Source organism: Rattus norvegicus, chromosome 4 (assembly GCF_021556685.1).
Source record: "Rattus norvegicus strain SHRSP/BbbUtx chromosome 4, alternate assembly SHRSP_T2T, whole genome shotgun sequence".
Lineage (NCBI taxonomy): Eukaryota > Metazoa > Chordata > Mammalia > Rodentia > Muridae > Rattus > Rattus norvegicus.
Window position 1 is genome coordinate 11,317,500 of NC_141537.1, and position 22,508 is coordinate 11,340,007.

Genomic DNA, 22,508 nt, shown 5'->3' on the forward strand with positions numbered 1-22,508 from the left:
TCGGCCTCCAGCTTGGCTCCAGCTGAGTGCCGCCATGAGTGAAGCACTCAGACCCAGACCTACCTGCGGAGTCAGACGGGGATGTGGATGGGGTGGAGGAGGAGTCCTCTCCTGAGAACTGTAGGTCAGGAGGGAGGCTTCCTCCATGGTGTGCCAGGGTCTGAGCTGCCAGCTGGACATTGCCTGCAAACACCCTCAGCGCAGCTTCGGCCACCACTGTGTCGAAGCCCATGTACACCAGCTAGGAGAGATGATCACAGGGTTAGCATTGCCCTGGAGCTCTGCCCACACAGCCATGTGCATGACCACATCTGCTTCTGTCGCTCAGCACAGCCGAGGGCAGCTTTACTTCCTGGGTATCTATATGTACCTAAGGAATGCAGCTCGCATCCTCTGGCTTTTCTTTCTGACAGACACCAAGCCATGTAGAAAAGGCCTCTGAAGACCTAGTATAACAGGTTCTGGGCACTCACTCCAGGACTGGCCACCTTGGGGCTGAAGGCAAGTGTGTGAAAAATCTCACCCTGAATACAAGTTAAATGGCCACAATACGTGGGGCAGGCTGACACACGGTACACTATGGTAAGCTGAATTTCATAGGACACAGTGACATCCTCTTAGGTCCCAAGAAAAATGAGACTGGCATAACAGTGGAACATGGGAAGGGGGCAAAGGAGAACGGAAGGCAAAGGGTATCCCTGCTGCAGTGCTGTTTTCAGGGACCAGAGTCTTACCATGTATCCTGGCCTGGTACTCACTATAGAGACCTGACCTTGAACTAAAGGACCCGCCGCCTCTGGCTCTGGGTGCTAGGTAGGAATGAAGTGTGCACTATCACGCCCATCCCTTTTCCCTTCTACAGAAGCACCTCTCACGAACCATCCCAACCACATCCACCTCGATGCAAATGCCTGAGGTCCCCCCAGAGATGGCAGGTCCTGCTTAAAGCCCAGAAGCAGGCACCGCCCCATCCTGCCATCTCAGGCCCTCCAGCCAGCCCTGCCGAGGTCACTCACCTGGTCGATGCTTTCTTGGGAAGGGCTTGCTTGCCGGCTGTTGTTCTCAGAGTCTGAATCCTGTAACCACCACATGTGGGGGTTGCTGAGGAGAATCTGCAATCACAGGCAGGGACAGTCTTTACTCACCTAACCACCAGCCACACTGCCATCTCACAGGCGGGCACACAGCCCAGACCGTCCTTGTGGGGCACATGAGTGCACAATGTCACAGTGCGCAGACTGCCTTGAAGCAGGAAAAGGGCTCAGCTGGCCAGGAGACCCAGGGAGCCTGCTTTACCTTCCTAGTGCAAGGACATGGCCCACACAGCTGGCATTTTTACCTGGTTCTGGGTATCAAATTCAGGTCCTCATGCTTGCCGTCTCTCCAGCCCATGCCCTTCTTGAATTAACTGTGTGAATCTCACTGCTTTCTTTGGAGGGTTAGACGTCCCTGTTTTTTCTGTCTGTCCAACACAAAACCTTAAGCTTCATATTCAGATAACATTGTAACTTAAAATATGTATGATCTGGGCGTGGTGGTGCACACCTGTAATATGTATGATCTGGGCGTGGTGATGCACACCTGTAATATGTATGATCTGGATGTGGTGATGCACACCTGTAATATGTATGATCTGGGCATGGTGATGCACATGTACCCATGCTTAGGAGGCAGAGGCAGGCAGATTATGAGTTTGGTACCAGCCTGGTTTACATACTGAGTTCCATGACAGCCTGGGCTACATAGTGAGACCCCGTCTTAAAAAATAAAATACATATACGTATTCATGTGTGCTTGCACGCACACACACACACACACACACACACACACAAGCACATGCAAGCATATATGCATGCACTCCAGCAAACACTGTGCAACTGGAGCTTCCCAAGGCAGAGCATGGATGCTGTGGGCTGTTGCCTGAAGCACATACTGTCCTTGGTCCCTGCTGGGCCAGCCCTGCCACTAGTGATATTCCCATCCCAAGAGTCCCAGGACAGCATACTGTCCTGCTGCGCCTGTGCATCCATCTGCCTACCACTGGTTCGTGGCAGTTGAGGGCAGTGTCCAAGCTGTAGCACAGAGCTTCCTGTGCCTCTTGACCGAGACTGGCCAGAAACACTGTTGCTGCACTGTCACCTTGCAGTCTTTTACAAGCCCTCTTGCCAAGAGAGTAAAGCAGATGTGCAAACCAGCCTTCCACTCAAGCACAGCTAACACTGAATGGAACACCCCCTGCGAGTTGGAAAGGCCAGTCACTAAAGCCCCAGGCCAGGTGCCCAGGGCCGTCACTGGCTCTGCTGGAGGACAGCAGACCTGACTGCACCCCACCCCAACTGTACAAAGACTGTACAGGAGGGATGCGCACAGGAAGGCTGGGCACCGGAGCCAGCCTGGAGGGGAATGCCCGGCTGCACACAATGAACTGCAAGCATTACCTTCAGGGCATCGTCCAGGTTGCCTCTGGCCTGGTGAAGGGCTTGTTTGGCAGCTTGTGTGGAGTAGCCCATTCCTCTCAAAGTGTTGACACTTTCCAGACGGCGTTTCCTCTTCTCCTTCTCTTCCTTCCGTATCTGGGCCAGTTCCTTTAGGAAAACAAGGTCCTGTGAGTTAGAGGTGGAGGCAGCACAGGAATCTGCAGGATGTCTCAGGGTCTCTGGGCTGGGACAGAAAGGGACTTCTACCTATCCTTGCCTAGAAAAGTGGCTGGAGGCACGGGGATGGGGTTAGGGTTGGGCTAAGGCCCAGGAGTGGGAACAGTCAGCACAGCATATCCTGAGACAGGTAGATCCTTACAGTGCTGGGCTAAGAACCGCAAGCAGGCAGCTACACCAGAGTTTCCTGCTGGGGTGGAGGGTCATCCCCACCTCAGGTTACCTATCCAGGGATTCAAATCAGGGGGCTAAGAACGCCACTTAGGATAGAGTGGCTGCCAGCGTGAGTGACACTCTGATTCTATCCCTAATAGCAGGAGAGAAAAGAAAACCCTGATTCCATTTAGTTCTGTGCAGAGCTGCAGGAAGTGAGATGGCAGCTCCCTTGGGAATGTCTCTTCTGTGCCACACCAGGTGTGCCTCCAACATCACCCGCCCTGGCCAGCTCCCAATGGGGCTCTGAATGGTCTCAGCTCATCCCAGCCTCAGTGAGAGGTCCAAGGCTGGCTGGTTCATCAGCACGAAGCTCAAGGACTGGTGATTCAGGGAGTGATGAGACACAAAGGGGGGAATAGAGACAGAAACCAGGTCCTCAGCAACACGGCAACCAACCCACCTAACACCAGAATCACCATCTTCTTCTCTGAAGATCACAACTTAATTCACATATGTATGACATGCACGTGCTTACACACACACATGCACACATCGAGTCTGTGGTGCGAAGGCCCAGTGTCTTATGTACCCCAGCATTCTGCAGTGTTTTCACTTTTGTGTGTGTGTGTGTGTGTGTGTGTGTGTGTGTGTGTGTGTACACAAACTGTAGGAGTCTCTCCTGTCACATGGGCCCAGGGGACAGACTCAGATCAGGCTTCACAGCAAGGGCCTTCCTGGCTGAGAAGTCCCCCCCCCCCCCGCCCCCCCCCCACTCTCCCCGACCCTGAGGAGGCAGCCTGTGAGCCACAGCTCACCTCATCTGCAACACGATCAGTCATGGGGAGAGCTGGATTATATCACAACTGGGAGGACAACATGAACTACAAAGTATTACACCATTTTCCAAGAAATCACTTGAAAACAGCAGCTTTCCTCTGAGCCCATCCTTCTGGCAGAGCAGCAACAGGTGGAAATGCTGTGGTACTGATCTACACTGTACAGAGCCAGCTATACCTGAGCCGTCCCTGACGTCTGCTTCAAGGGCCAGGGACCATGACTGGACAGCTGAGGCTGACTGTGGTGAGACAATCACACAGCCCTGCTGCCAGGTCACTACACAATCAACACACAGATCCATTCCCACATGACTACTGGCTTTTCCTACCTCACTGCGGCCCACTGACTGCTGTTAAGAGTCATACAGTAAGAGTCTCTGGCTAGAAAGCCCCAGGAAACTATCAGTTTCTAGCTTTGAGAGAAGACTGACCACATCACCAGCTCTCTGGACCTCAGATTCTTCTCTGTACAACTGGGTATGACAAGGCCCCTTTTTTCGTCTTTAGAATTCTAAAGCTTTTGTGTGTGTGTGTGTACTTGTTATAAAGACTGTAGCTTTTCAGACCTCATTTTTATGATCTGATGTTTCCAGGCAAGAAGGCTTTTTTTTTTTTTTTTTTTTTTTTGTTCTTTTTTTCGGGGCTGGGGACTGAACCCAGGGCCTTGCGCTTCCTAGGCAAGTGCTCTACCACTGAGCTAAATCCCCAACCCCTGAAGGCATCTTAAATATCATATCATAGCCACTTTTGAAATAACTTTCGGAAACACACTACAGTGTTGAGCAAGATCCTGAGAGGAGACTAGAGGCCTAACTGCCACCATGATAGGAAACTGCCCTGGTTCTGGTTCAAGCCAGAATGATTAAGACAGCCCTGCTGTGGGGTTGGGGATTTAGCTCAGTGGTAGAGCACTTGCCTAGCAAACCCAAGGCCCTGGGTTCAGTCCCCAGCTCCAAAAAAAAGAAAAGGGGGGGGGGGGAAGACAGCCCTGCTGTGGACACTTGCCTAGCATTGGGGAAGCCCCAGGTTTTCCCAGCACTGCAGAAAACCAGGTAATCCTAGCCCTCATAGGTACCAGCAAGGAGGATCAGCAGAGGAAGGTTACCCATGGTTTTAGAGCAAGTTTGAGGCTAACTTGGACTACATGAGCCCGTCTCAAACAAAGGGAAGACAATGCATTATTACCCCTGCCCTCCTGACCCCGAGCCCCCTCTTCTGGCCTCTGTCCGGTCTTTTCCTACCCAGTTCAGATATAAAGTTACAGTGTTTTTGTTTCATAACCTCAAAGAGTAGGAGCTTCCTGGGTGCTGCAGCGAGAAAGGAAAACCCACCTCTCTGCGGTTGGAAATGTGAGTGGCTGCGTGGTCCACGTTCCCATCACAGGCCCGCAGGCCCAGCCGTGCTTCCTGGGCAGTGAACCCCAACTGTAACAAGTTGTGAACTTTCGATGGGTCGATGTACAGCTCTTTAAAGAGCTGACGTGCCTACAAACAGGAAGAAGCAGAAGACTCACTAGACAGCAGCGACATTAAAGTTTGGCAGAGCTAAAGGCTGGGAGTGAGGCTATCAAATGTGAATTACTGCTGTATGACCTGTCTACCATAAGGAATGAAACAAACACTATGTCTGCCTGCATAATGTACCCATAACATAGCGCAAATGGGCAGGTGGGATGCTGGAGAAGTGCCGGAGCACGCACATATTCATTCATATTCATTCTCTCTCTCTCTCTCTCTCTCTCTCTCTCTCTCTCTCTCTCTCTCTCTCTCTCCCCCCTTTCATACATTCTGAGTTCAGCCGGCTGTGGTAGCACAGGCCTGTCATCCCCACAATCAGGAGGCAAAGGCCATAAGGGCCGCACAGCAAGACCCTATCTCAAAACAGGCTGCAAATGGCATCTATCTCTCCCCCAGCTGGGCTGGCTGCGTGGTTACAAGGTCAATAGCAGGCAGTCAGAGTATCTCTCTCTCTCTCTCTATTTACTTTTTATATATGGGTACATGGTCGCGGTCAGATATACCAGAAGAGGGCATTGGATCCTACTATAGATGGTTGTGAGCTATGGTGTGGTTGTTGGGAATTGAACTCAGGAACTTCGGAAAAGCGGTTGTGCTCTTCATCACTGAGCCCTCTCTCCAGCCCTGGCAGTCTCTTTGTGATGTGCAGGTCTGCTCTGGCTCTCTGGCCCTCTCTGCTGGTGGCAGATGGAGTAGCAGGACAATGGGAGCCTGCAGAGCTCTAGCTGGGCCTGCTGGGGGAGGCAGGGCAGGACCACCCACTTACAGCCACTACCACTTTGAGGAGTCTTCATTACAGCCCCTTGCCTGAGCCCTCACAGACACACGTGTTCATGCTGCACGGGAGGGAGGGAGGGAGGGAGGGAGGGAGGGAGGGAGGGAGGGAGGTGTAGGCCCGTGAGCAAGTCTTACACTGCCAAGGCACAGGCAGAGGTAGGCAGACCCAGGGCCTTCCTTACCTTGTTGAGATATTCCCGAGCCTCCTCTCCATTTCCACTGTGATAGTTTCGGATTCCCTGAAGCAAGTAGAGTCTTAAAAACAACACCTTCTCTTTCCCACAGTTCCCCTGAAGTTATTGGGAGAAAAGAATAAGCAGTCTTATTTCTCATTAAAGGGTCACGTGGTCACTGCTGTACTGCCGTTTCTCCACAGAAGCAAGATGGCAGTACTAGAATGCCTAGGGCATCACTGCTGTGAAGGGATGACTTCCAGGCTGTATCTCTTCCACATGGAAGGGATCAGTCAGAACACCTGATCGGACGCTAGCCCTCACAGGTCATGACTTAGTCACTGGTTCTCTCCTGGTCAGACTGAGAGTTGTGGTCTACAATTAGTAAACTCTGTCTTTAAAACCCACCAGAGAAGCAGCAAGACTAAACTCAACAGCACAGTGGTGTATACTGTAAGCCCAGCACTCTGGAGGTGGAAGCAAGAGGATTAAGAATTCAGGGACAGGGGTTGGGGATTTAGCTCAGTGGTAGAGCGCTTGCCTAGTAAGCACAAGGCCCTGGGTTCGGTCCCCAGGTCCGGAAAAAAAAAAAAAAAATTCAGGGAAATGGGCTGGAGAGATGGCTCAGTGGTTAAGAGCACTGACTGCTCTTCCAGAGGTCCTGAGTTCAAATCCCCACAACCACATGGTGGCTCACAACCATCTGTCATGGGATCTGATGCCCTCTTCTGGTGTGCATGAAGACAGTGACAGTGTACTCATATATAATAAATAAATAAATATTTTAAAAAAAAAGAATTCAGGGACAGCCTGGGCTACATGAGACTGTCTCAAACAAAACCAAAAAACAAATAAAAAAAAAAACCCTGAAAACATAACAATAAAGAAACAAACACACCCCAGCCAGGTTCATGAACCTCTTAACAGCTGCTAAAGCTCTGGTTTACGAGGTATGATAGGCTGTGCCCGGGTGAGCCACCTCTGGCAGCAGTTCCCACATCAAGGCAGATGGGCCCCGGAGGCAGGCTGAGACGACCAATCCCAGTGACATACTTTTATGTTGACCAGTCTCTGGTGATTCTCCCCGTAACAGTTTTTAAAGCACGTCTGGGCCAAGTTCAGCTTTTTCTCTGCATCATCAAGGCACTCCAGCTGTTCCAGGCGGAAGTAGCACCACACGATGTCCAGCTGCAGGACTGCATAGTTGTCCACAGTGTCCAGCAGCTCTTTGCACTCACTACAAGAGGAGGCAGCTGTCATGGCAGAGCCCTTCAGCTCTCAGGGGTCCCTGGAAAGCCTTTTAGTTCTTGGTGTGACTCTAGAATTAACTAATGGGGCCTTTATTTACAATATGGGTCCTCTGAGTGGACAAAGAGGAATAAGGGGTCTTGACAGCAGCATGGTGGCCTCTGGCCCAGGACAGAGTGGCTTCCAGTCCTGGCTGTGACTTACAATCCCCAAGACACGGGAGTCTTTCTTTGGGGAGACTGATGCTGAAGGCCTAATCAGGACAAGAGTGACAAAGCTCTCCACGACAGGAGCTGGATGTCCTATTGCTAAAATCTCCCTAGGTGACTAACATGGCTGTAAAGACACCCCGAAACCTGCAACTTCCTAAAACTGCCCCGGCTGATGGCAGTTCTGCTGAGACATTCATGCTCAGGGACTTTCTCACTGGGGGAACAGTCTGGAAAACACCAGGCTAAATGCCTAGCTGACTGCTGCGGGCCCATGAACAGGCTGAGCTAGACACAGGGAAAGGTCTGAAGACGCTATAAACGATTTATTTATGCTTTAAGTTAGGCTAATGCTCAGTGCAGAGCGCAGACCTCGTCCTCAAGACAGAAACACATCTGCAACCACAGTCCACACCGCTGACTCCAGAGCTCCGTCCGGCTACGTCCAATGGATGCGTTAAGTAGGAGCTTTTCCCTCTGCTTGCCTACCAAGACATGTTCATCCAAAAGCCCAATGAAACAGATCTGTTATCACCCCACAAGGCTGCACAGACCAGTGGGGGCAAGAGCATGGAAAATGGTGTTCGCGCATGCTTTCTTCCCTGTCTCTTCTAGCATTCCTTTTAGTCATGAGTGTCTGAGCACATACATGCCATGCTGCTACACACACACACACACACACACACACACACACACACACACAGAGAGACAGAGACAGAGAGATAGTGGGAGAAAGCCCATGGAAAGAGCATCATCAACACAGCCTGAAAGCTTGACTTGAAGAGGCAGAAAGGCTGTAGGTAGAAATCTGCTCTCACATCAAGGGAGACACCCTGATCTGTGCCCTGACAGGTTCACTTTCCTGAGACAGAAAGGCTGAATCACTCAGAGTGCAATGGGCACTCTCCATGCATTAGCTTCTGAGGCCTATGAAAGGTTCTTTCAATACCTGCAGGACAAACAGCAACAAGGACAGAAATGACCCAGAACTGAATCATGTGTGCCCAAAACACAAAACCAAAATGTATCAAAGCCCAGGTAGCCTATTATAGGGGTACATTTTATTTATTACTTAAAAAAAAAAAAAGAAAAGAAAACCAAGCTGGGCACACTGACGCACGTCTTTTATTCCAGCACTCAGGCGGCAGGAGCAGGTGGATCTCTGGAGTTTGAGGTGAGCCTGGTCTGCCTAGAGTTCCAGAATAACTAAGACTACCAGTCAGGACTCTGCCTCAAAAAAAGGAAGGAAGGAAAAGAGGAAAGGACGGAAGGAGGGAAGGAGGGAGGGAGGGAGGGAAGAAAGGAAAAGAAACCAACACCTGCACTATAGTTTTGAACCTGATCGGCTTATATTTGAACCTGATCATGACAATTGGGAAGGAAAAGTTTTAAAAAAAAAAAACCCAGCATAAAACTGTTTTAAAGAACAGCCAGGGCTACATGGAGAAACCCTGTCTCAAAAAAAACAAGCCAAAAAAAATGTATTTCTATTAATAATGACTTGGTTTGCAGTTTCAAAAGTTTTGCTATTCAACAAATTTTCATGTTGAAACAATTTTAAAATGAAAACACTAAAGTTGACTTCAGACTGCTTACTTATTTTTACTGGTGTGTGTTTTGTGTATGTGTCCATGCAGTACCTGTGGAGACCAGAAGAGGGCGTTCTGTAGCTGGCTGCAGTCCGGACCCTGGTACTGTCACTAAGATGCAGCACCTCCTGACTCAGCATGAGGACCAGCCAGCCTAGAGTGGGCAGGAGAGGGAAAGGCGGGCTTCTGTTCCCAGAGGAGAGAGGACTCAGGTGGTCATGGGGAGCTGCCATGAACGACGGAGGTGCTGGAACAAGACTAAGACTAAGTGGGGGTGGGAAGCAGGCCAGGTTAGAATAGATCAGAATGTGCCCAGCTATAGTGCCTGAGGCTTATATAGAAGTATAAAGGCCTTCATGGGGTGTGGAAAAGCCCCAAGCTTTTACAGGTGCTGGATTCCCAGGAACTGGATTCCCAGGCAGTTGCGGACGCTGGATATGGGTGCTAGGAACTGAACCTGGGTCCTGTGAGAGCAGCCAGTGTTTGTCTTTATTTATTTATACATTCCAGATTCTATTCCCCGCATGGGCCACCCTCCGACTGCTCCATCGACTGCTCCATATCCCATACTTCCTTCCTGCCTCCCCCCATCTCTACAAGGATGTCCCCACCCCACCCACCCCACCAGACCCATAAACTTCCTGGAGCCTCCAGTCTCTTGAGGGGTAGGTGAATCTTCTCTGACTGAACCCAGACCCAGCAGTCCTCTGCTGTATATGTTAGAGACCTCAGCTCAGCTGGTGTGTGCTGCCTGGTTGGGGATCCAGAATCAGAGTTCTCAGGATCCAGGCTAACTGACTGCTCGTCCTCCTACAGGGCTGCAGCCCGTGTTCTTAACTACCGAGTTCTCTCCAGCGCCAGAGAACTTCTTACGCTCTCTAATGAGTTTATGACTCTAAGCTAAACAGGTAAGGAAGCAGACTGTCATGTGTGGGATAGCTCTCAAGGCCTCCTCCCATCTCAGCCATCTTTGTCACACTGGAAGGCTTCCACTGCTTCTCCTTCATTCTCTTATTGTCTCTGCCTCGCTCACTCTGCACCCTATGCACTGCCCCACTCTTCACCTGAGATCCACTGTGAGCCTCTGCACAGCCCCCACACCGCCCTGTCACCTGTTCACGCCTTTTTTTTTCCTTTTTTTTTTTTTTAATTAACTTGAGTATTTCTTATATACATTCCGAGTGTTATTCCCTTTCCCTTTCAGAAGCTTTGAGGCAGGGCTGGGGACCACAGCGGTCTCTGGGCTCCTGCTGAGACAACTCCTTCCAAAGCCCCACCTGCTGCCCTGTGACCAGGGTTGTCACAAACTGCTCCTGATCCTCTGTGGGCACCAAGGGTCCACCTGCTGCTACTACTTCCAAGCAGTCCCTATCCAGCCGTGGGTGCTTTCTCCCCATATGACGCTGCTCACAGACTGGACACTCAAGGGGAACTTCAGGCCCTGTCCCTGGACACCTAGCTCCACCTCTGCTTGGGGCCGATGCCCTGCCTGTCCTTGCCCATCCTGAACTGCTGGGAGCTGCTGCTTGCTTTATTTTGCCAGGCTTTTTCACATGACACAGCAAACCTAGTCCTGTTGCTCCATCAGGCAAAGAGAGCTGTGGGTATGGTGCACAGTAAAGCACAAGACCTGGTTGATTTCCAGACAAACAGACACACATGCATAGACACGCATGCATGCACGCGCACGCATGCACGCACGCGCGCGCGCACACACACACACACACACACACACACACACACACACACACACACACACACAGGAAAAAGAAACTATTCTTGGCACAGTAGCCACTGCACGTAAGATGAGTAAAAAGTCATGAACTTCAGTTTACTTAGGAAATAAGGGAAGAAAATGGAACGCTGAGGTTTCTTCCGTCAGCACCGGGGCTCCTGCTACAGTTAACTTCCTTCATGAAGAGAAATCATATGTGTGCAGATTGGCCAGAACCAACAGATTCCCACAAGAGAGATTCTCTACCACTGTATCTGGAATGTTCCCCAAGGGCAACACATGACAGCTTGGGCCGAGCACAGTCACGAAGTGAGTGAAATCTTCAGGAAGTGGCACACGTAGGAGGTTTTATGTCCTTGAAGGGAACAAAGACTGGTGGCTAGTCTTTCTTTCTCTTAGTACTGCAGCCGCCGAGGTGTTCAGCCCAGTTCCTCAGTCATGCACATGCACCACAAAGCAGCAGAAACAGAGGGACAGGGAAGCAAGAGGAACAACTGGTTATGAGCTAAAGCCTCTAAACTCTCAGCCAATTAACCCTGTTCTACGCCAGTCACCTTGTGCGTTCATGACCATAAAGGAAAGATGACTGCGCATCCTTTAAAGGCACTGACACCTGCTACTTAACTTCATGTAACATGATAATGACACGGGTATTTTCACTGAGGTCTTTTGAGACCTGAAAATCATTTCAGTGATTAGTCCAGGGAAAAAAGGTTGAAAAAAGCCTACACAGAGGAATCAAAACTATTACTTGACACCCACTACAGCCAGACTATGAACCCTCACTACAGCAGTTCACCACAACAGTTCACAGTTCACCACAGCAGTTCACCACAGCAGCTGCTGCTTCCACGGATTTGAAATCTTCTCTATTAAGGACTATGCAAAGACATGGAACCTTGTCCTCACCTCTAAGAACTCAACTCACACTCCAATGTTTGCCTCAGAAGAGAACAAAGTAGCAGGGACAGAGTCCAGGGCAGGACCCTGAGGCGGCCCAGACTGCTTTCTTGCTCCTCCCGGCCTTGCCCTTCCATCTCCTCCAAGCATTTGGGATGATAAATCTCTTCTCTGGATAGGTTAGCTTGAGATTTGCACATCTAAGACCCAACAGCTCTGACCTTTGCAGGTGGAAAACATTTCTTTCGGGTTTTCTTTGACACAGAAGATTGTCATGGGAATTCACCAAACAACATCCACAATGAGGCTGTTAACTCTTGACCATTTCCCAGAATCCATTCTGTCTCAGTATCCAACCTGCACAGATTACATTCTCTACCATTTCCACAGACAGGAACTAGGAACCCTGGGAAATTTCAGAAACTACCAGCACCAGGGAAAAAGAAAATGGGGGCCAGCCCCAGGTAGAGAAACTACGCACAGAAATATGAAGCACATCGGATGTGTAAAAGCTCATGTTAAAATATGTGTGTGTGTGTGTGTGTGTGTGTGTGTGTGTGTGTGTGTGTGTGTGCGCGCGCGCGCGTGCTGGGATAGCAGAATTCACTCAGCTTCAGCAGTTAACACTGATGAAGAGGAAAAGCAAACCTTAGTCTGATCGACTTTAAGGAAGCAACTAAATCTGCAGACTAGGAAGTGATATGAAAGGGGCCTGGCATTTCTCTTGCTTCCTGCGAACACTGCACCCCACCAACACCAAACACACACAAGGCAAAGGCTTTTTCTCCTAGTAATCCAGCAGCAACTGCAGAAGAGTGCCACAGTCACATTTGCAGGGCTGTGGGGTTCGGGCCAGTACTGTCCGCACTGACACACTCATAAGGTAAGGAGCAGTGTGACAACAGCTCTGGTGGCAGTACCCTGTGGGTGCTGAGCCTACAGCCTACACACTAGGGTGGAAATGAGTGGGTGTTCTGCACAGGCAAGGGGGCTAGTCAGAAACACAAAGGAGGAAACCACCACATACTGGTGTGTGCCTTAACTCCTCACTCCCAGAAACCACTATGGGGTGGAAGTCAGTCTGCAGTTACAGGTAGGAGGGTGCTGGGGGGGGCCTACCCTTACACCAGTATCGTCTGTTGAATGCAAAAGCACCTACCAGAAGTATCTGTCGGCGTCCAGAAGGCATGGCAAGGCTATCCCATACTCTTTTCTTTTCAGGAAAGCCCTGCCCTTCTCATGGTACCCCATGGCTAACATTAGGGCCTAGGAAAGAAGGTAAAATTTTAAAACAGTACTTTCAAACAGGTTAGTACGACATCAATAAAACAAGTTAAAAAGTGTATTAGCTTTACTGAAAAGCAAGGCAAAAACCAAACACAACTCAATCTAAAACCCAAATTAGCTAAGCTCCAAAGAGAGCTTTAGCTCGGTGAGGCCCTGCAGCCTCTCAAGCCAAGCTGTGAGAGTGGCGTCCCCCAGGTTTCTTCAGGTCTTCTTCTGCCTGCTGAGCCATGGGCTTCAGTTTTCAAGACTAGGCATGAGCGACCAGGAACTCTTGTGGGCTGTGATCCCAGCTGGGATGCTGAGGAGGGAGGATGACAGGATGGAGGCCAGCCTGCCCTAAGCAGCGAGACCGTCCAAGTAAGAACCTAACTTCATCAAGCATGGTTTCGGTTGTGGTTTTGCTTTTAATTTGGGGTCCCTTACGTATCAAGACTCCTACATCAGTCTCCCACCCTCCACCTTCACAAGCAGGATCACCACACACTTCCAAGTTCCTTGACAATGCCAGCATTTCCTAGACAACTTTTTACAACATTTGTGTGTCTGTGGACATGTGTGTGCATTTGTGCCACAGCACATGTGTAGAGGTCACAGGACAAATTTCAGGACTCTTTTTCTACCATTTAAGTTCTGGAGATAAAACTTGAGTTGCTATGCTTGATAGCAAGCACTTGAGCTGCTCAGCCATCTTGCTGGCCCTCCAGAGCCATTTTTAAAAAGATTTATTTATTTTATATATGTGAGTACACTGTCACTGTCTTCACACACACCAGACAAGGGCACTGGATGGTTGTGAGCCACCATGTGGTTGCAGGGAATTGAACTCAGGTCCTCTGGAAGAGGTCAGTGCTGTTAACTGTTGAGCCATCTCTCCAGCCCCTAAACCATTTTTAAAAGGTTGCAATGGCTTCAACTGTGCACTAAATGAGGGCTCGGTCCCCAGCCTCCCAGGTGCAAGGATTACAGGCTTGTAACATATGTCCAGCTTACAACCTCATTGTGTAATCTTTAACTATTTATTGTGTATGTGCATGTGTCTGTATATGAGTACAGCTGTCACAGAGTGCATGTGAATGTAAGAGGGGGCTGCTCTCTGCTCCCACAGTGTAGGTTCTGAAGAGGAGACCAGGTCAGCAGGCTGAGAGCAAGAACCTCTGCCTGCTGCTCTCTCTCCAGTCCCCAAATTCTTCATTTTAAACAGAATAATTCAAGTAGTGAGGCTTGCCCCAAATTGTCATTTAAATACCAAAAAGATACAAAATGAAACAAAAACCCTAAAATGAACTTGAAGTCAGACCTCTTCCTCCTAAGAAGCTCTTGACTCCTAGGAACCAGCACAAACCCCCCGTGAGCCGCCCACCTAGGGCAAGCCTTCCAAAGCAGACTTACTTTTCTTTCTGAAGGGGGAATTCTGATTGACCTGCCAGTCTGGTTCGCAATGTCTAAGTAAGGCATCGTTTCCGGGTCTACCACCATCTCAGCTGCAAGAAAGCCACAGGAGCCTCGTTAATTCAGGGCTGGGCAGCAGTGACTACACTGGAGATGCCAGACTGTGGAGAGGACTGACTCCACAGCAGGCACAATGCTTATCTGTGTGCTGTCCGGATGCATCTAGGGAGGTGACAAGCCAACATGGTGTACCTCTCTCGGCCAGGATCTCCAGTCCCCTTTTGGTCCTCTGAATGCGTTTCTCCTTCTGCTCAGCCTCGTTCTGTTCCTCCTCCTCCAGCTGCAGGTTTCTCCTCACATCCTCTTCAGACTGTTTCAGCTCCAACACCATGGCCTTCACATTGTGAGTGACTCCTTGCTCTTCAAGGCTTTTCCCTGGGAACAGCAGAATTGCCTGTCACACAAACTTCCTGGCCAACAGTCCATTTCCTGTGGTAAATGGAGTCCTTTTTTAATTAAATAATTTATTTATTTTGGAATGAGCTTGTGTGTGTGAACAACATGCACAAAGCACTTTTTTGCTTCATCCCAGGACCAAACTGAAATCGCCAGGCTTGGCAGTTCAGTGCCCACTGAATCCCTCCACCACCCTGGAAAACAGGAGTCAAAACCCTGCATTCATTTGCACTTTGAGACCAGCAGGCCACATTTGCTCTTTCCTGTTTTCTTTCTCTTCACCCTAAGACCATACTGATAGAAATGATATCCAGGCAGGATAAGAGGAAAACGAGAAAGTGTAATCTATCAATACGCAAACTCTCCTATCCTCCAGTTGAGAAAAAAACTAACTCAAGAAGCCGCAGTGCAGTAAGGACATCAGGGCCAGCTCCGGCCATGGTGAAAAGCAGAGGACTCGGTTTCCTCTGATAATAAATGCCCACAAACAAAAGAAGGGAGGCCAGCCCAGACACCAGCACCTCCCACCTCCCTTTGTCCCCGAAGGGTCAGCTGGTCCTCCAGTGTGAGCTGCTGCTGTCTTAGGTCTGTCCTTCCTGCACTCCTACGCTTCCCAGGCTCCCCGCCTTCAGACACCTCATTTCTGTATTTGAATGTTACAAGATCCACCAGAAGGAGGTGGCAAGAGGGGACATCATCTGGCTAGATCTGTAGGCCAGGCTGGCCATGAACTCAGAGAAACTGCCTGTCTCTGCCTCCAGAGTGTTGGGACTAGGTGTGCGTGCCACCACTGCCCTGACTACGTTTTTGTGTAGGTGGGTTTGGAGGTCACAGGTCAATATCAAGGGTCTTTCTTAACTGCTCCTCCACATTATTCTTTTAAATGGTTTTCAAGCTTATTTTTTTAAATATTTATTTATTATGCATACATCATACAGCTTTCTGCCTGCATGTAATGCCTGCAGACCAGAAGAGGACATCAGATCCCATTACAGATGGCTGTGAGCCACCATGTGGTTGCTGGGAACTGAACTCAGGACCTCTGGAAGAGCAGTCAGTGCTCTTAACCACTGAGTCATCTCTCCAGCCCCCTTTTCAGGATTATTTCGTTTACTTGGTATGTATGACTATTTTGCCCTGCATGTTGTATGTACACCACACGTGTGCCTGTTGGATTCCCTGGCATTGGGTTATTGGTGATTGCAAGCCACCATATAGTTGCTAGGAATAGAACTTGGGTCCTCCTTCGGTGGCTCGTAACTTCTGAGCCACCTCTCCAGTGCCTCCACATTATCTTTTGTAGCAGGATCTCTCACCGAATCTGGAGTCCACTGTTTCAGTTAAGCTGCTGGCCGATGTGTCCTCTACCAATCTCCATCTCATGGAGCTGGGGTCAGAGTGTGCCACCATACCTAACATGCAGGAGTGCTAGAGACCCAAACTCAGGTTCCCACGCCTAGGCAGCAAGAATTTCACCCACTGGGCCACCACCCAGCACCCCCATTGCATTTTAACATTACAAAGGAAAAGAACCACAGGAGGGGAGACTGTAGAGGCATGAGAAGCACAGAAGTGCAGGAAGGACAGACCTCCTAAGACAGCAGCACCCACCTCTGTTAGCAGCTGACACTGGAGGAACACTAGGCTGACCCTTCAGGGACAAAGGGAGGTGCTGGTGGACAAGTGGAGAACACCCTTGTGGTCCTGGGCTTGGGCAGAGCTTTTTTTTTTTCTTCTTTTTTCTTTTTTTTTCGGAGCTGGGGACCGAACCCAGGGCCTTGTGGTTGCTAGGCAAGCGCTCTACCACTGAGCTAAATCCCCAACCCCGGGCAGAGCTTTTTGACAACACAAAATATAAGGCAATGGTTTTAGCAGCATCAAAATTAAGAATTTCTGTCCAGTGAAGAGCAGAACACAGGGATGGGAAGCCAGTGAAGGCCGCTGTGACAGGAGTACACATGGAAGCAGCCAGAGCGGAGACCGGCAAGGCTGTGTTTAGAAACTCAAACCTTCGACTCCTGAGGGACCACCAGGGCTGCTCAAGAGCTAATACCTGTCCAGTTCCACTCATGCGTCCTGCAGACTGCCCCAAGGAAGGGTCTGTGAGCCACACGTGCCCCTGTGCCACCTCACAGCATCGGTGCCTCCCACTTCTCTGGTGACAAACTATACTGAACAAGGCTCATGTGCACAGCTTCTCAGCAACGTGCATGACCTTGGGCAGAAGCTTGTGCGGCAGGCCTTTCTAGGGACTGTCTTATATTAGCAGTAACTCTGACCCTGACTTAGGAAATGACAAGTGCAGCCCTCCCCCTGCCCACAACACAACTATCATCAAAACTGTCTCCTCACAAAGTCAACTGTCCTCTGGACAAGGAAGTTTCCCCTGGGTGAAGTCACTGCTGGAAGACTCACATGGCTCCTGTCAGACACAGACCCCACTCAGTTCCCTTGGGTGTTAGCAGAATGCTTCAACCTGGCCTTGTTCATCTGTCTCTCTTTTCACGGGGAAAACTATATATTATGAGTAACTCTGATCTTCCCCTCAGCACAAACGTCCATTCTGGAACAATCTGTGAGACTGCAATGAATGTCCCCTTTCCCACTAGTCAGAGCAAGCCAGTGACTGTTCACTGGAATGCTCTTTTCTTTTTTAAAAAAGATTTAATTATTTAATGTACTTGAGGACACTGTAGCTGTCTTCAGACACACCAGAAGAGGGCACTGGATCCCATTACAGATGGTTGTGAGCCACCATGTGGTTGCTGGGAATTGAACTTAGGACCTCTGGTAGAGCAGTCAGATGCTAAGCCATCTCTCCAGCCCGGAATGCTCTTTTCTGCCTAACATTTTTATTATGGTAAACTTCTAATGTAATCAACTCTGGAGAATAAATCCATTAAGGCCAGGAAGGTTTCCATAGAGGAAAAGCAAAACCAACCAATCAACCGACAAACACAGAAATAACAAAGTCACTACATCTGCATCAGATGCATTGCTTTGACATACCTAGTTGAAGCTGTTTCTTATTTATTACGATCTTGATGTAATTTTCTTGAAATCCAAAGGTTTCAGCTATTCTATAAAATAAATGCAGAGTGAGCTCCAGAGAGCAAGCTTGTTACCTACAACAGAGACTTATGAGGTCCACTTTCCCCACTTTGTACTTTCTACCCACGGACACCCTGGCCCCCCGCCCACCGACCAGTAAGCACCACTTTACACTAAAGCTATATAGTGGGTGGCTGCTGGAGGCCACTGAGACAAGTCCTTTTAAAACTTGTTTCTGAGTTGAGGACTTCAGGGCTGTCCACTTGAGCAAGAGTCAAAAACATGCCTGCCATACTTGCCAGCATCCTCTGAAGACCCTGAAACTGGGCTTACCCTAAACCACTGTCTACTGAATGAGTGGCACTTCCTGGTTCTCCTTAACCCTGATGGAAGATGAAGAAGTGAGACAAATAAGCTAAGGGACCCTTGGGATGGTTGGCCTTTGCTGAAGGTCACAGCAAGTGACCAGCACCAAAGGAATGGAATTATAAACCATGTGTTCTCTAGGTGCAAGGCTGGCTCCTGCTTCCTTCCATCCCTCAGCCACTCCTACAGTTGGGCACTTCCTGTGGGGCACCACGCTGCAGTCCTCTGAAAGCTGCACTAGCTCTAGGAAGCTCCCATGTTACCTGTGGAGCAGTGTGAGCCCAGCAGCCTGTCAGCCCGCCCTCCAGGCTTCATTTTCTCTGCTATAAGGGGGACAGGCCAGCTGCCTCGCTCACAGGATGGCTTGAGGCATTAGAAGCAGGGTAAAGGGGTAGACCTGTAGGGACGGACGCACTGCTCAGATACTCACTTACTCCTCAGGTCTCTACCAGTGACATGCAAGCGGGTCTCCAACAAGCTTTTCTTATCCTGTTTCAAAAAGAGAAAACAAAATGGACATGAGTGAGACACTCCTTGGACCTGCTGCCCTGCATGTGAGGTTGTAAGGTGCTGTCAGGATGAAAACACAGGGCTCTATTTAAGCACCAAAACACTGCCTGTAAGGAGAAGCAGCTGAACACAGTCCAGTCTAGACCAACAGGGTGACCTGACTGTCCTAGGGGTGCAACAGGTAGAGCTGCTCAGTGGGATCTGTCACATGCCTGCCATCACTATACTGGAATGGAGAGGTGGCTCAGTGGATAAGAGTTACACTCCTCCTAGAGCGGGCCTGAACTTTCTTCCCAACACCCATTCCCTCCAACTCAGAGAGCCGCCTGCTTCAGCCTCCCAAGTGCTGGAATTGAAGGCTTGTGCCACCCTCCCCCTACCCCCCTGCAGAAATAAAACCATTCAACACATGGAACTCCTTGGCATTCTGCTTGTAGATTTACAAAACAGCAGCTTCCTGGACATGGTAGCAAGAGCCTTTTAATCCTAGCACTTTGGAGGCAGAGGCAGCAACCTGATCTACGTATGGAATTCCAGGACAGACAGAACCACACACAAAAAGATCCTGACTCAAAAAGCCAAACCAAGCAAACCAACCACACAACTGCTCCTCAGATGAGCACAGCATGGCGGTCTTAAAGCTACTCACTTTCCGGAGCCTCGGAGGCAGGAACACCTCAATCGTAGCAATCCCAGTTGTGCGGTAGTGCTCATTCCCAGTGCCGCGCTCAATCGCTTTGCATCGGATTTCCTCTATTATGTTTTCCACTTCATTTTCACAGCACTCTAGCCGCTCGGAGTACCTCTTAGCAAGGTCCTATGAGCAGAAACCAGAAACGGAGCTCAGTGGAGGGCCAGTGCAAAAAAACCAAAAAACAAAATATATATGTGTGTGTGTATGTGTGTGTATAATAAACACTATATATATTTATTATATATAGATAGTATATATGTATATTTCCCAAAGCAACATAATTCTTACCAGCAGATACCCCCACTGTACTGAAACTCAATCTGGGCTCTCAAGGATATTCAGGGAGAAATGAAAACACTTATAAATAGTAAAAATAGCTTGCTGGTCAGAGTGAGAGTAACTGGGACTATTCCAGAGAGATGGAGGGAGGCTGAGACTCCTGTGACCTTCATAGACTAAGAAATTAGTTTAGGAAGCAGTCAACTAGGGCTGTGAAGACGATGACTAATGGCCAACCAAGGCTGATGCCTTGAGGTCAATCTCTGGGCCCTACAAGGTGGCAGGAGAGAACCAAGTCCTATAATTGAATTCTAACCTCCATAAGTGTCTCATACTCGCATGCACACACACGGCTACTTTTTTTTCAAAGTTGTAGAGGCTGGAGAGATGGCTCAGTGGCTGAGAGGATCTTTCATTCTTAGAGGACCTGGGTTTGGTTCCCAGCACCCACATGGTAGTTTACCACCACCCACAACTCTCATTCTGGGGGTTCAAATGTTCTTCCTCTGACTTCCAAGGGCACCAATCATGCTTATGTTGCATATACACAGGCACATAAACACATGCACTCATACATAAATAACTGTAAAAAAAAACTTCTTAAAATAGTGAACTGTTCATCATCATTGGATGGGAAGTTTTTTGGGGGGGGGGGTTGTTTTGGTTTTTTTTGAGATACAGTCTCACTACATAGCTCTGGCTGTCCTAGAATTCACTCAGTAGACCAGGCTGGCCTTGAACTCAAGAGATCTACCTGCCTCTGCCTTCCAAGTACTAGGATTAAAGGTATGAGCCATCACTACCTGGCTGTTGTTTGTTTTTAATTTTTTTTAGGATTATTTTATTATTTTGTGTATGAGTGTTTTGTTTTTTTGGTTTTTTGGTTTTTTTTGCACGCACGTCTGTGCACACGTGTGCCCAATGCCCAAGGAGGTGGTGTGGGTACTGAGAATTGAACCTGGGTCCTTGTAAGAACAAGTGCTCTTAACTATTGGGTCAACTCTCCAGCTTCTTTGTTTTTTCTTTCAGTGATGGCATCCTCATCATAATACATTTTAAATAGGCATCAGGAGAAGGCTGGAAGAATACCATATCACTGATGTTTACTATGTTTTTAAAAATATACTCTCTGAGATAGAGATAGAATCTCATCTAGGCTGGTCTTAAATTCGCCATATAGCCAATGATGACCCTGAATTTCTGATCCTCCTGCATTAACTTCCTGGGTACTACAATTCCAGGCATGCCCACCATGGTTTATAAAATTGTCTTCTTTATGCTGTGACCAATGACAGACCAAACATAAGCTCAAGTGCCACTTTAAAAAGGGCTTATTTTCAATTTATTTGTATCAGTAGAAGTGCATGTGTACATGTGTGTGCAGGTTCCTATGGAAACCTTCTAGAAGGCAACAGATCCCCTGGACCTGGAGTTACAAGCAGTTGTGAGCCACCAATATGGGTACTGGGAGCTGAACTGTGGTCCTCAGCAAGCTTTTAACTGCTGAGTCATCTCTTTCAGAGCAGAAGAGGCCATTTTAATGTCCATGTTGCATGTGTGGGAGATGCTGGTGTGAATAAGTCTACTGTGATGCCAGTCCTGTAAGCACAGGACACGGCATCAGCACAGCACATAAATACTGTTTCATGAGAGTGAATGGCTGCAAAGCCATCTTGGTTTCATTAGCTGTGCTCCTCTGACTTTTCTGTAATAGTTTACTATGAAGTATAGCATGTAATTATTAAAAAAAAATGTATGCTATTGACGGCTACTCTCCCTCCAGCTGTGGAGGTCTCCCTGCCCCCACAGCTATCCCCAAGCGGTGGTCTACCCAGTTCCCTAGCCAAACCACTGAAGTGTTCAGATTCCCAAGCATCTGTCCCCTATGGCTAGTCTGTCAAGACTTTCTGGAAACCCTGAATCCCGTATAAAGAAACCTCCAGAGGCTTGTAATTTGTTAATTCTCAACTCACAAACACCCACACAAAAAAATTCAAAACTCAATCGATATTGATAAAAGCTGCACACCTAGACTGGACAAATTGCCCTACATTATTCTATTGTTCTTCTATGATATCCATAGCCACCTATGGCTATTTCAAGCCCTGTGGATCCAGTACGTCTTCCTTTTCTAGTATAGGTCTTGTCTCCTCTCTCTGTCTCTCTGTACTGTCTCTAAAACTCTCAGTCCACTTCTTTTCCCACTACCCAATCACAGGCTCTAGTCTTATCTTTCACCGGCCCTCACCTGCTTACAGACAACAACTTACACTGAAGTAGTGTGGAGGCAGCAGCAACCTCAGCCTAACAGGTGTGAACCAAACTCTTGCCTCAGGCGCATCACCCCAACTCTTGGACGGCCCCAGTGGTGAAGGAGACTAAGTATACAATTGACTGTCCTTGAACTGGTGACCCTCTTGCCTCAGCCTCCAGAGTGTTAGAATTTCTGGTGCGTATGACTAGGCTCGGTTCTATTTTTAATCCAGGAAGACATATTATTTTTATCACTATAAAACATGAAATTTTTGAAAATAAAACACCTTAACAATCAATTTCAGGGCCAGTAGGATGGCTCAACAGATAAGGTCCCTGTCAAAACATGGCTGACAACTTTTCTATTTCCAGAGCCCACATAGAAGGAGAGAACCAACTCCTGCAAGTTGCCCTGATTCCCCATGTGCA

The 22,508-nt window shown here is 48.8% G+C and overlaps 1 protein-coding gene across 6 annotated transcripts in view; it reads right to left on the reverse strand.

The window, feature by feature from the left end:
• Positions 1-22,508, reverse strand: part of Nub1 (negative regulator of ubiquitin-like proteins 1) — a 30,742-nt gene that overhangs the window by 1,402 nt on the left and 6,832 nt on the right. For all 6 annotated transcript variants that reach the window (NM_001439782.1, NM_001013925.2, NM_001439663.1 and 3 more), the window contains 12 exon segments: positions 64-241; positions 1,017-1,112; positions 2,439-2,585; positions 4,978-5,130; positions 6,123-6,230; positions 7,167-7,350; positions 12,954-13,060; positions 14,471-14,562; positions 14,723-14,905; positions 17,936-18,006; positions 18,774-18,832; positions 19,503-19,670. In NM_001439782.1, coding sequence (NP_001426711.1) covers positions 64-241; positions 1,017-1,112; positions 2,439-2,585; positions 4,978-5,130; positions 6,123-6,230; positions 7,167-7,350; positions 12,954-13,060; positions 14,471-14,562; positions 14,723-14,905; positions 17,936-18,006; positions 18,774-18,832; positions 19,503-19,670 — 1,546 coding nt within the window.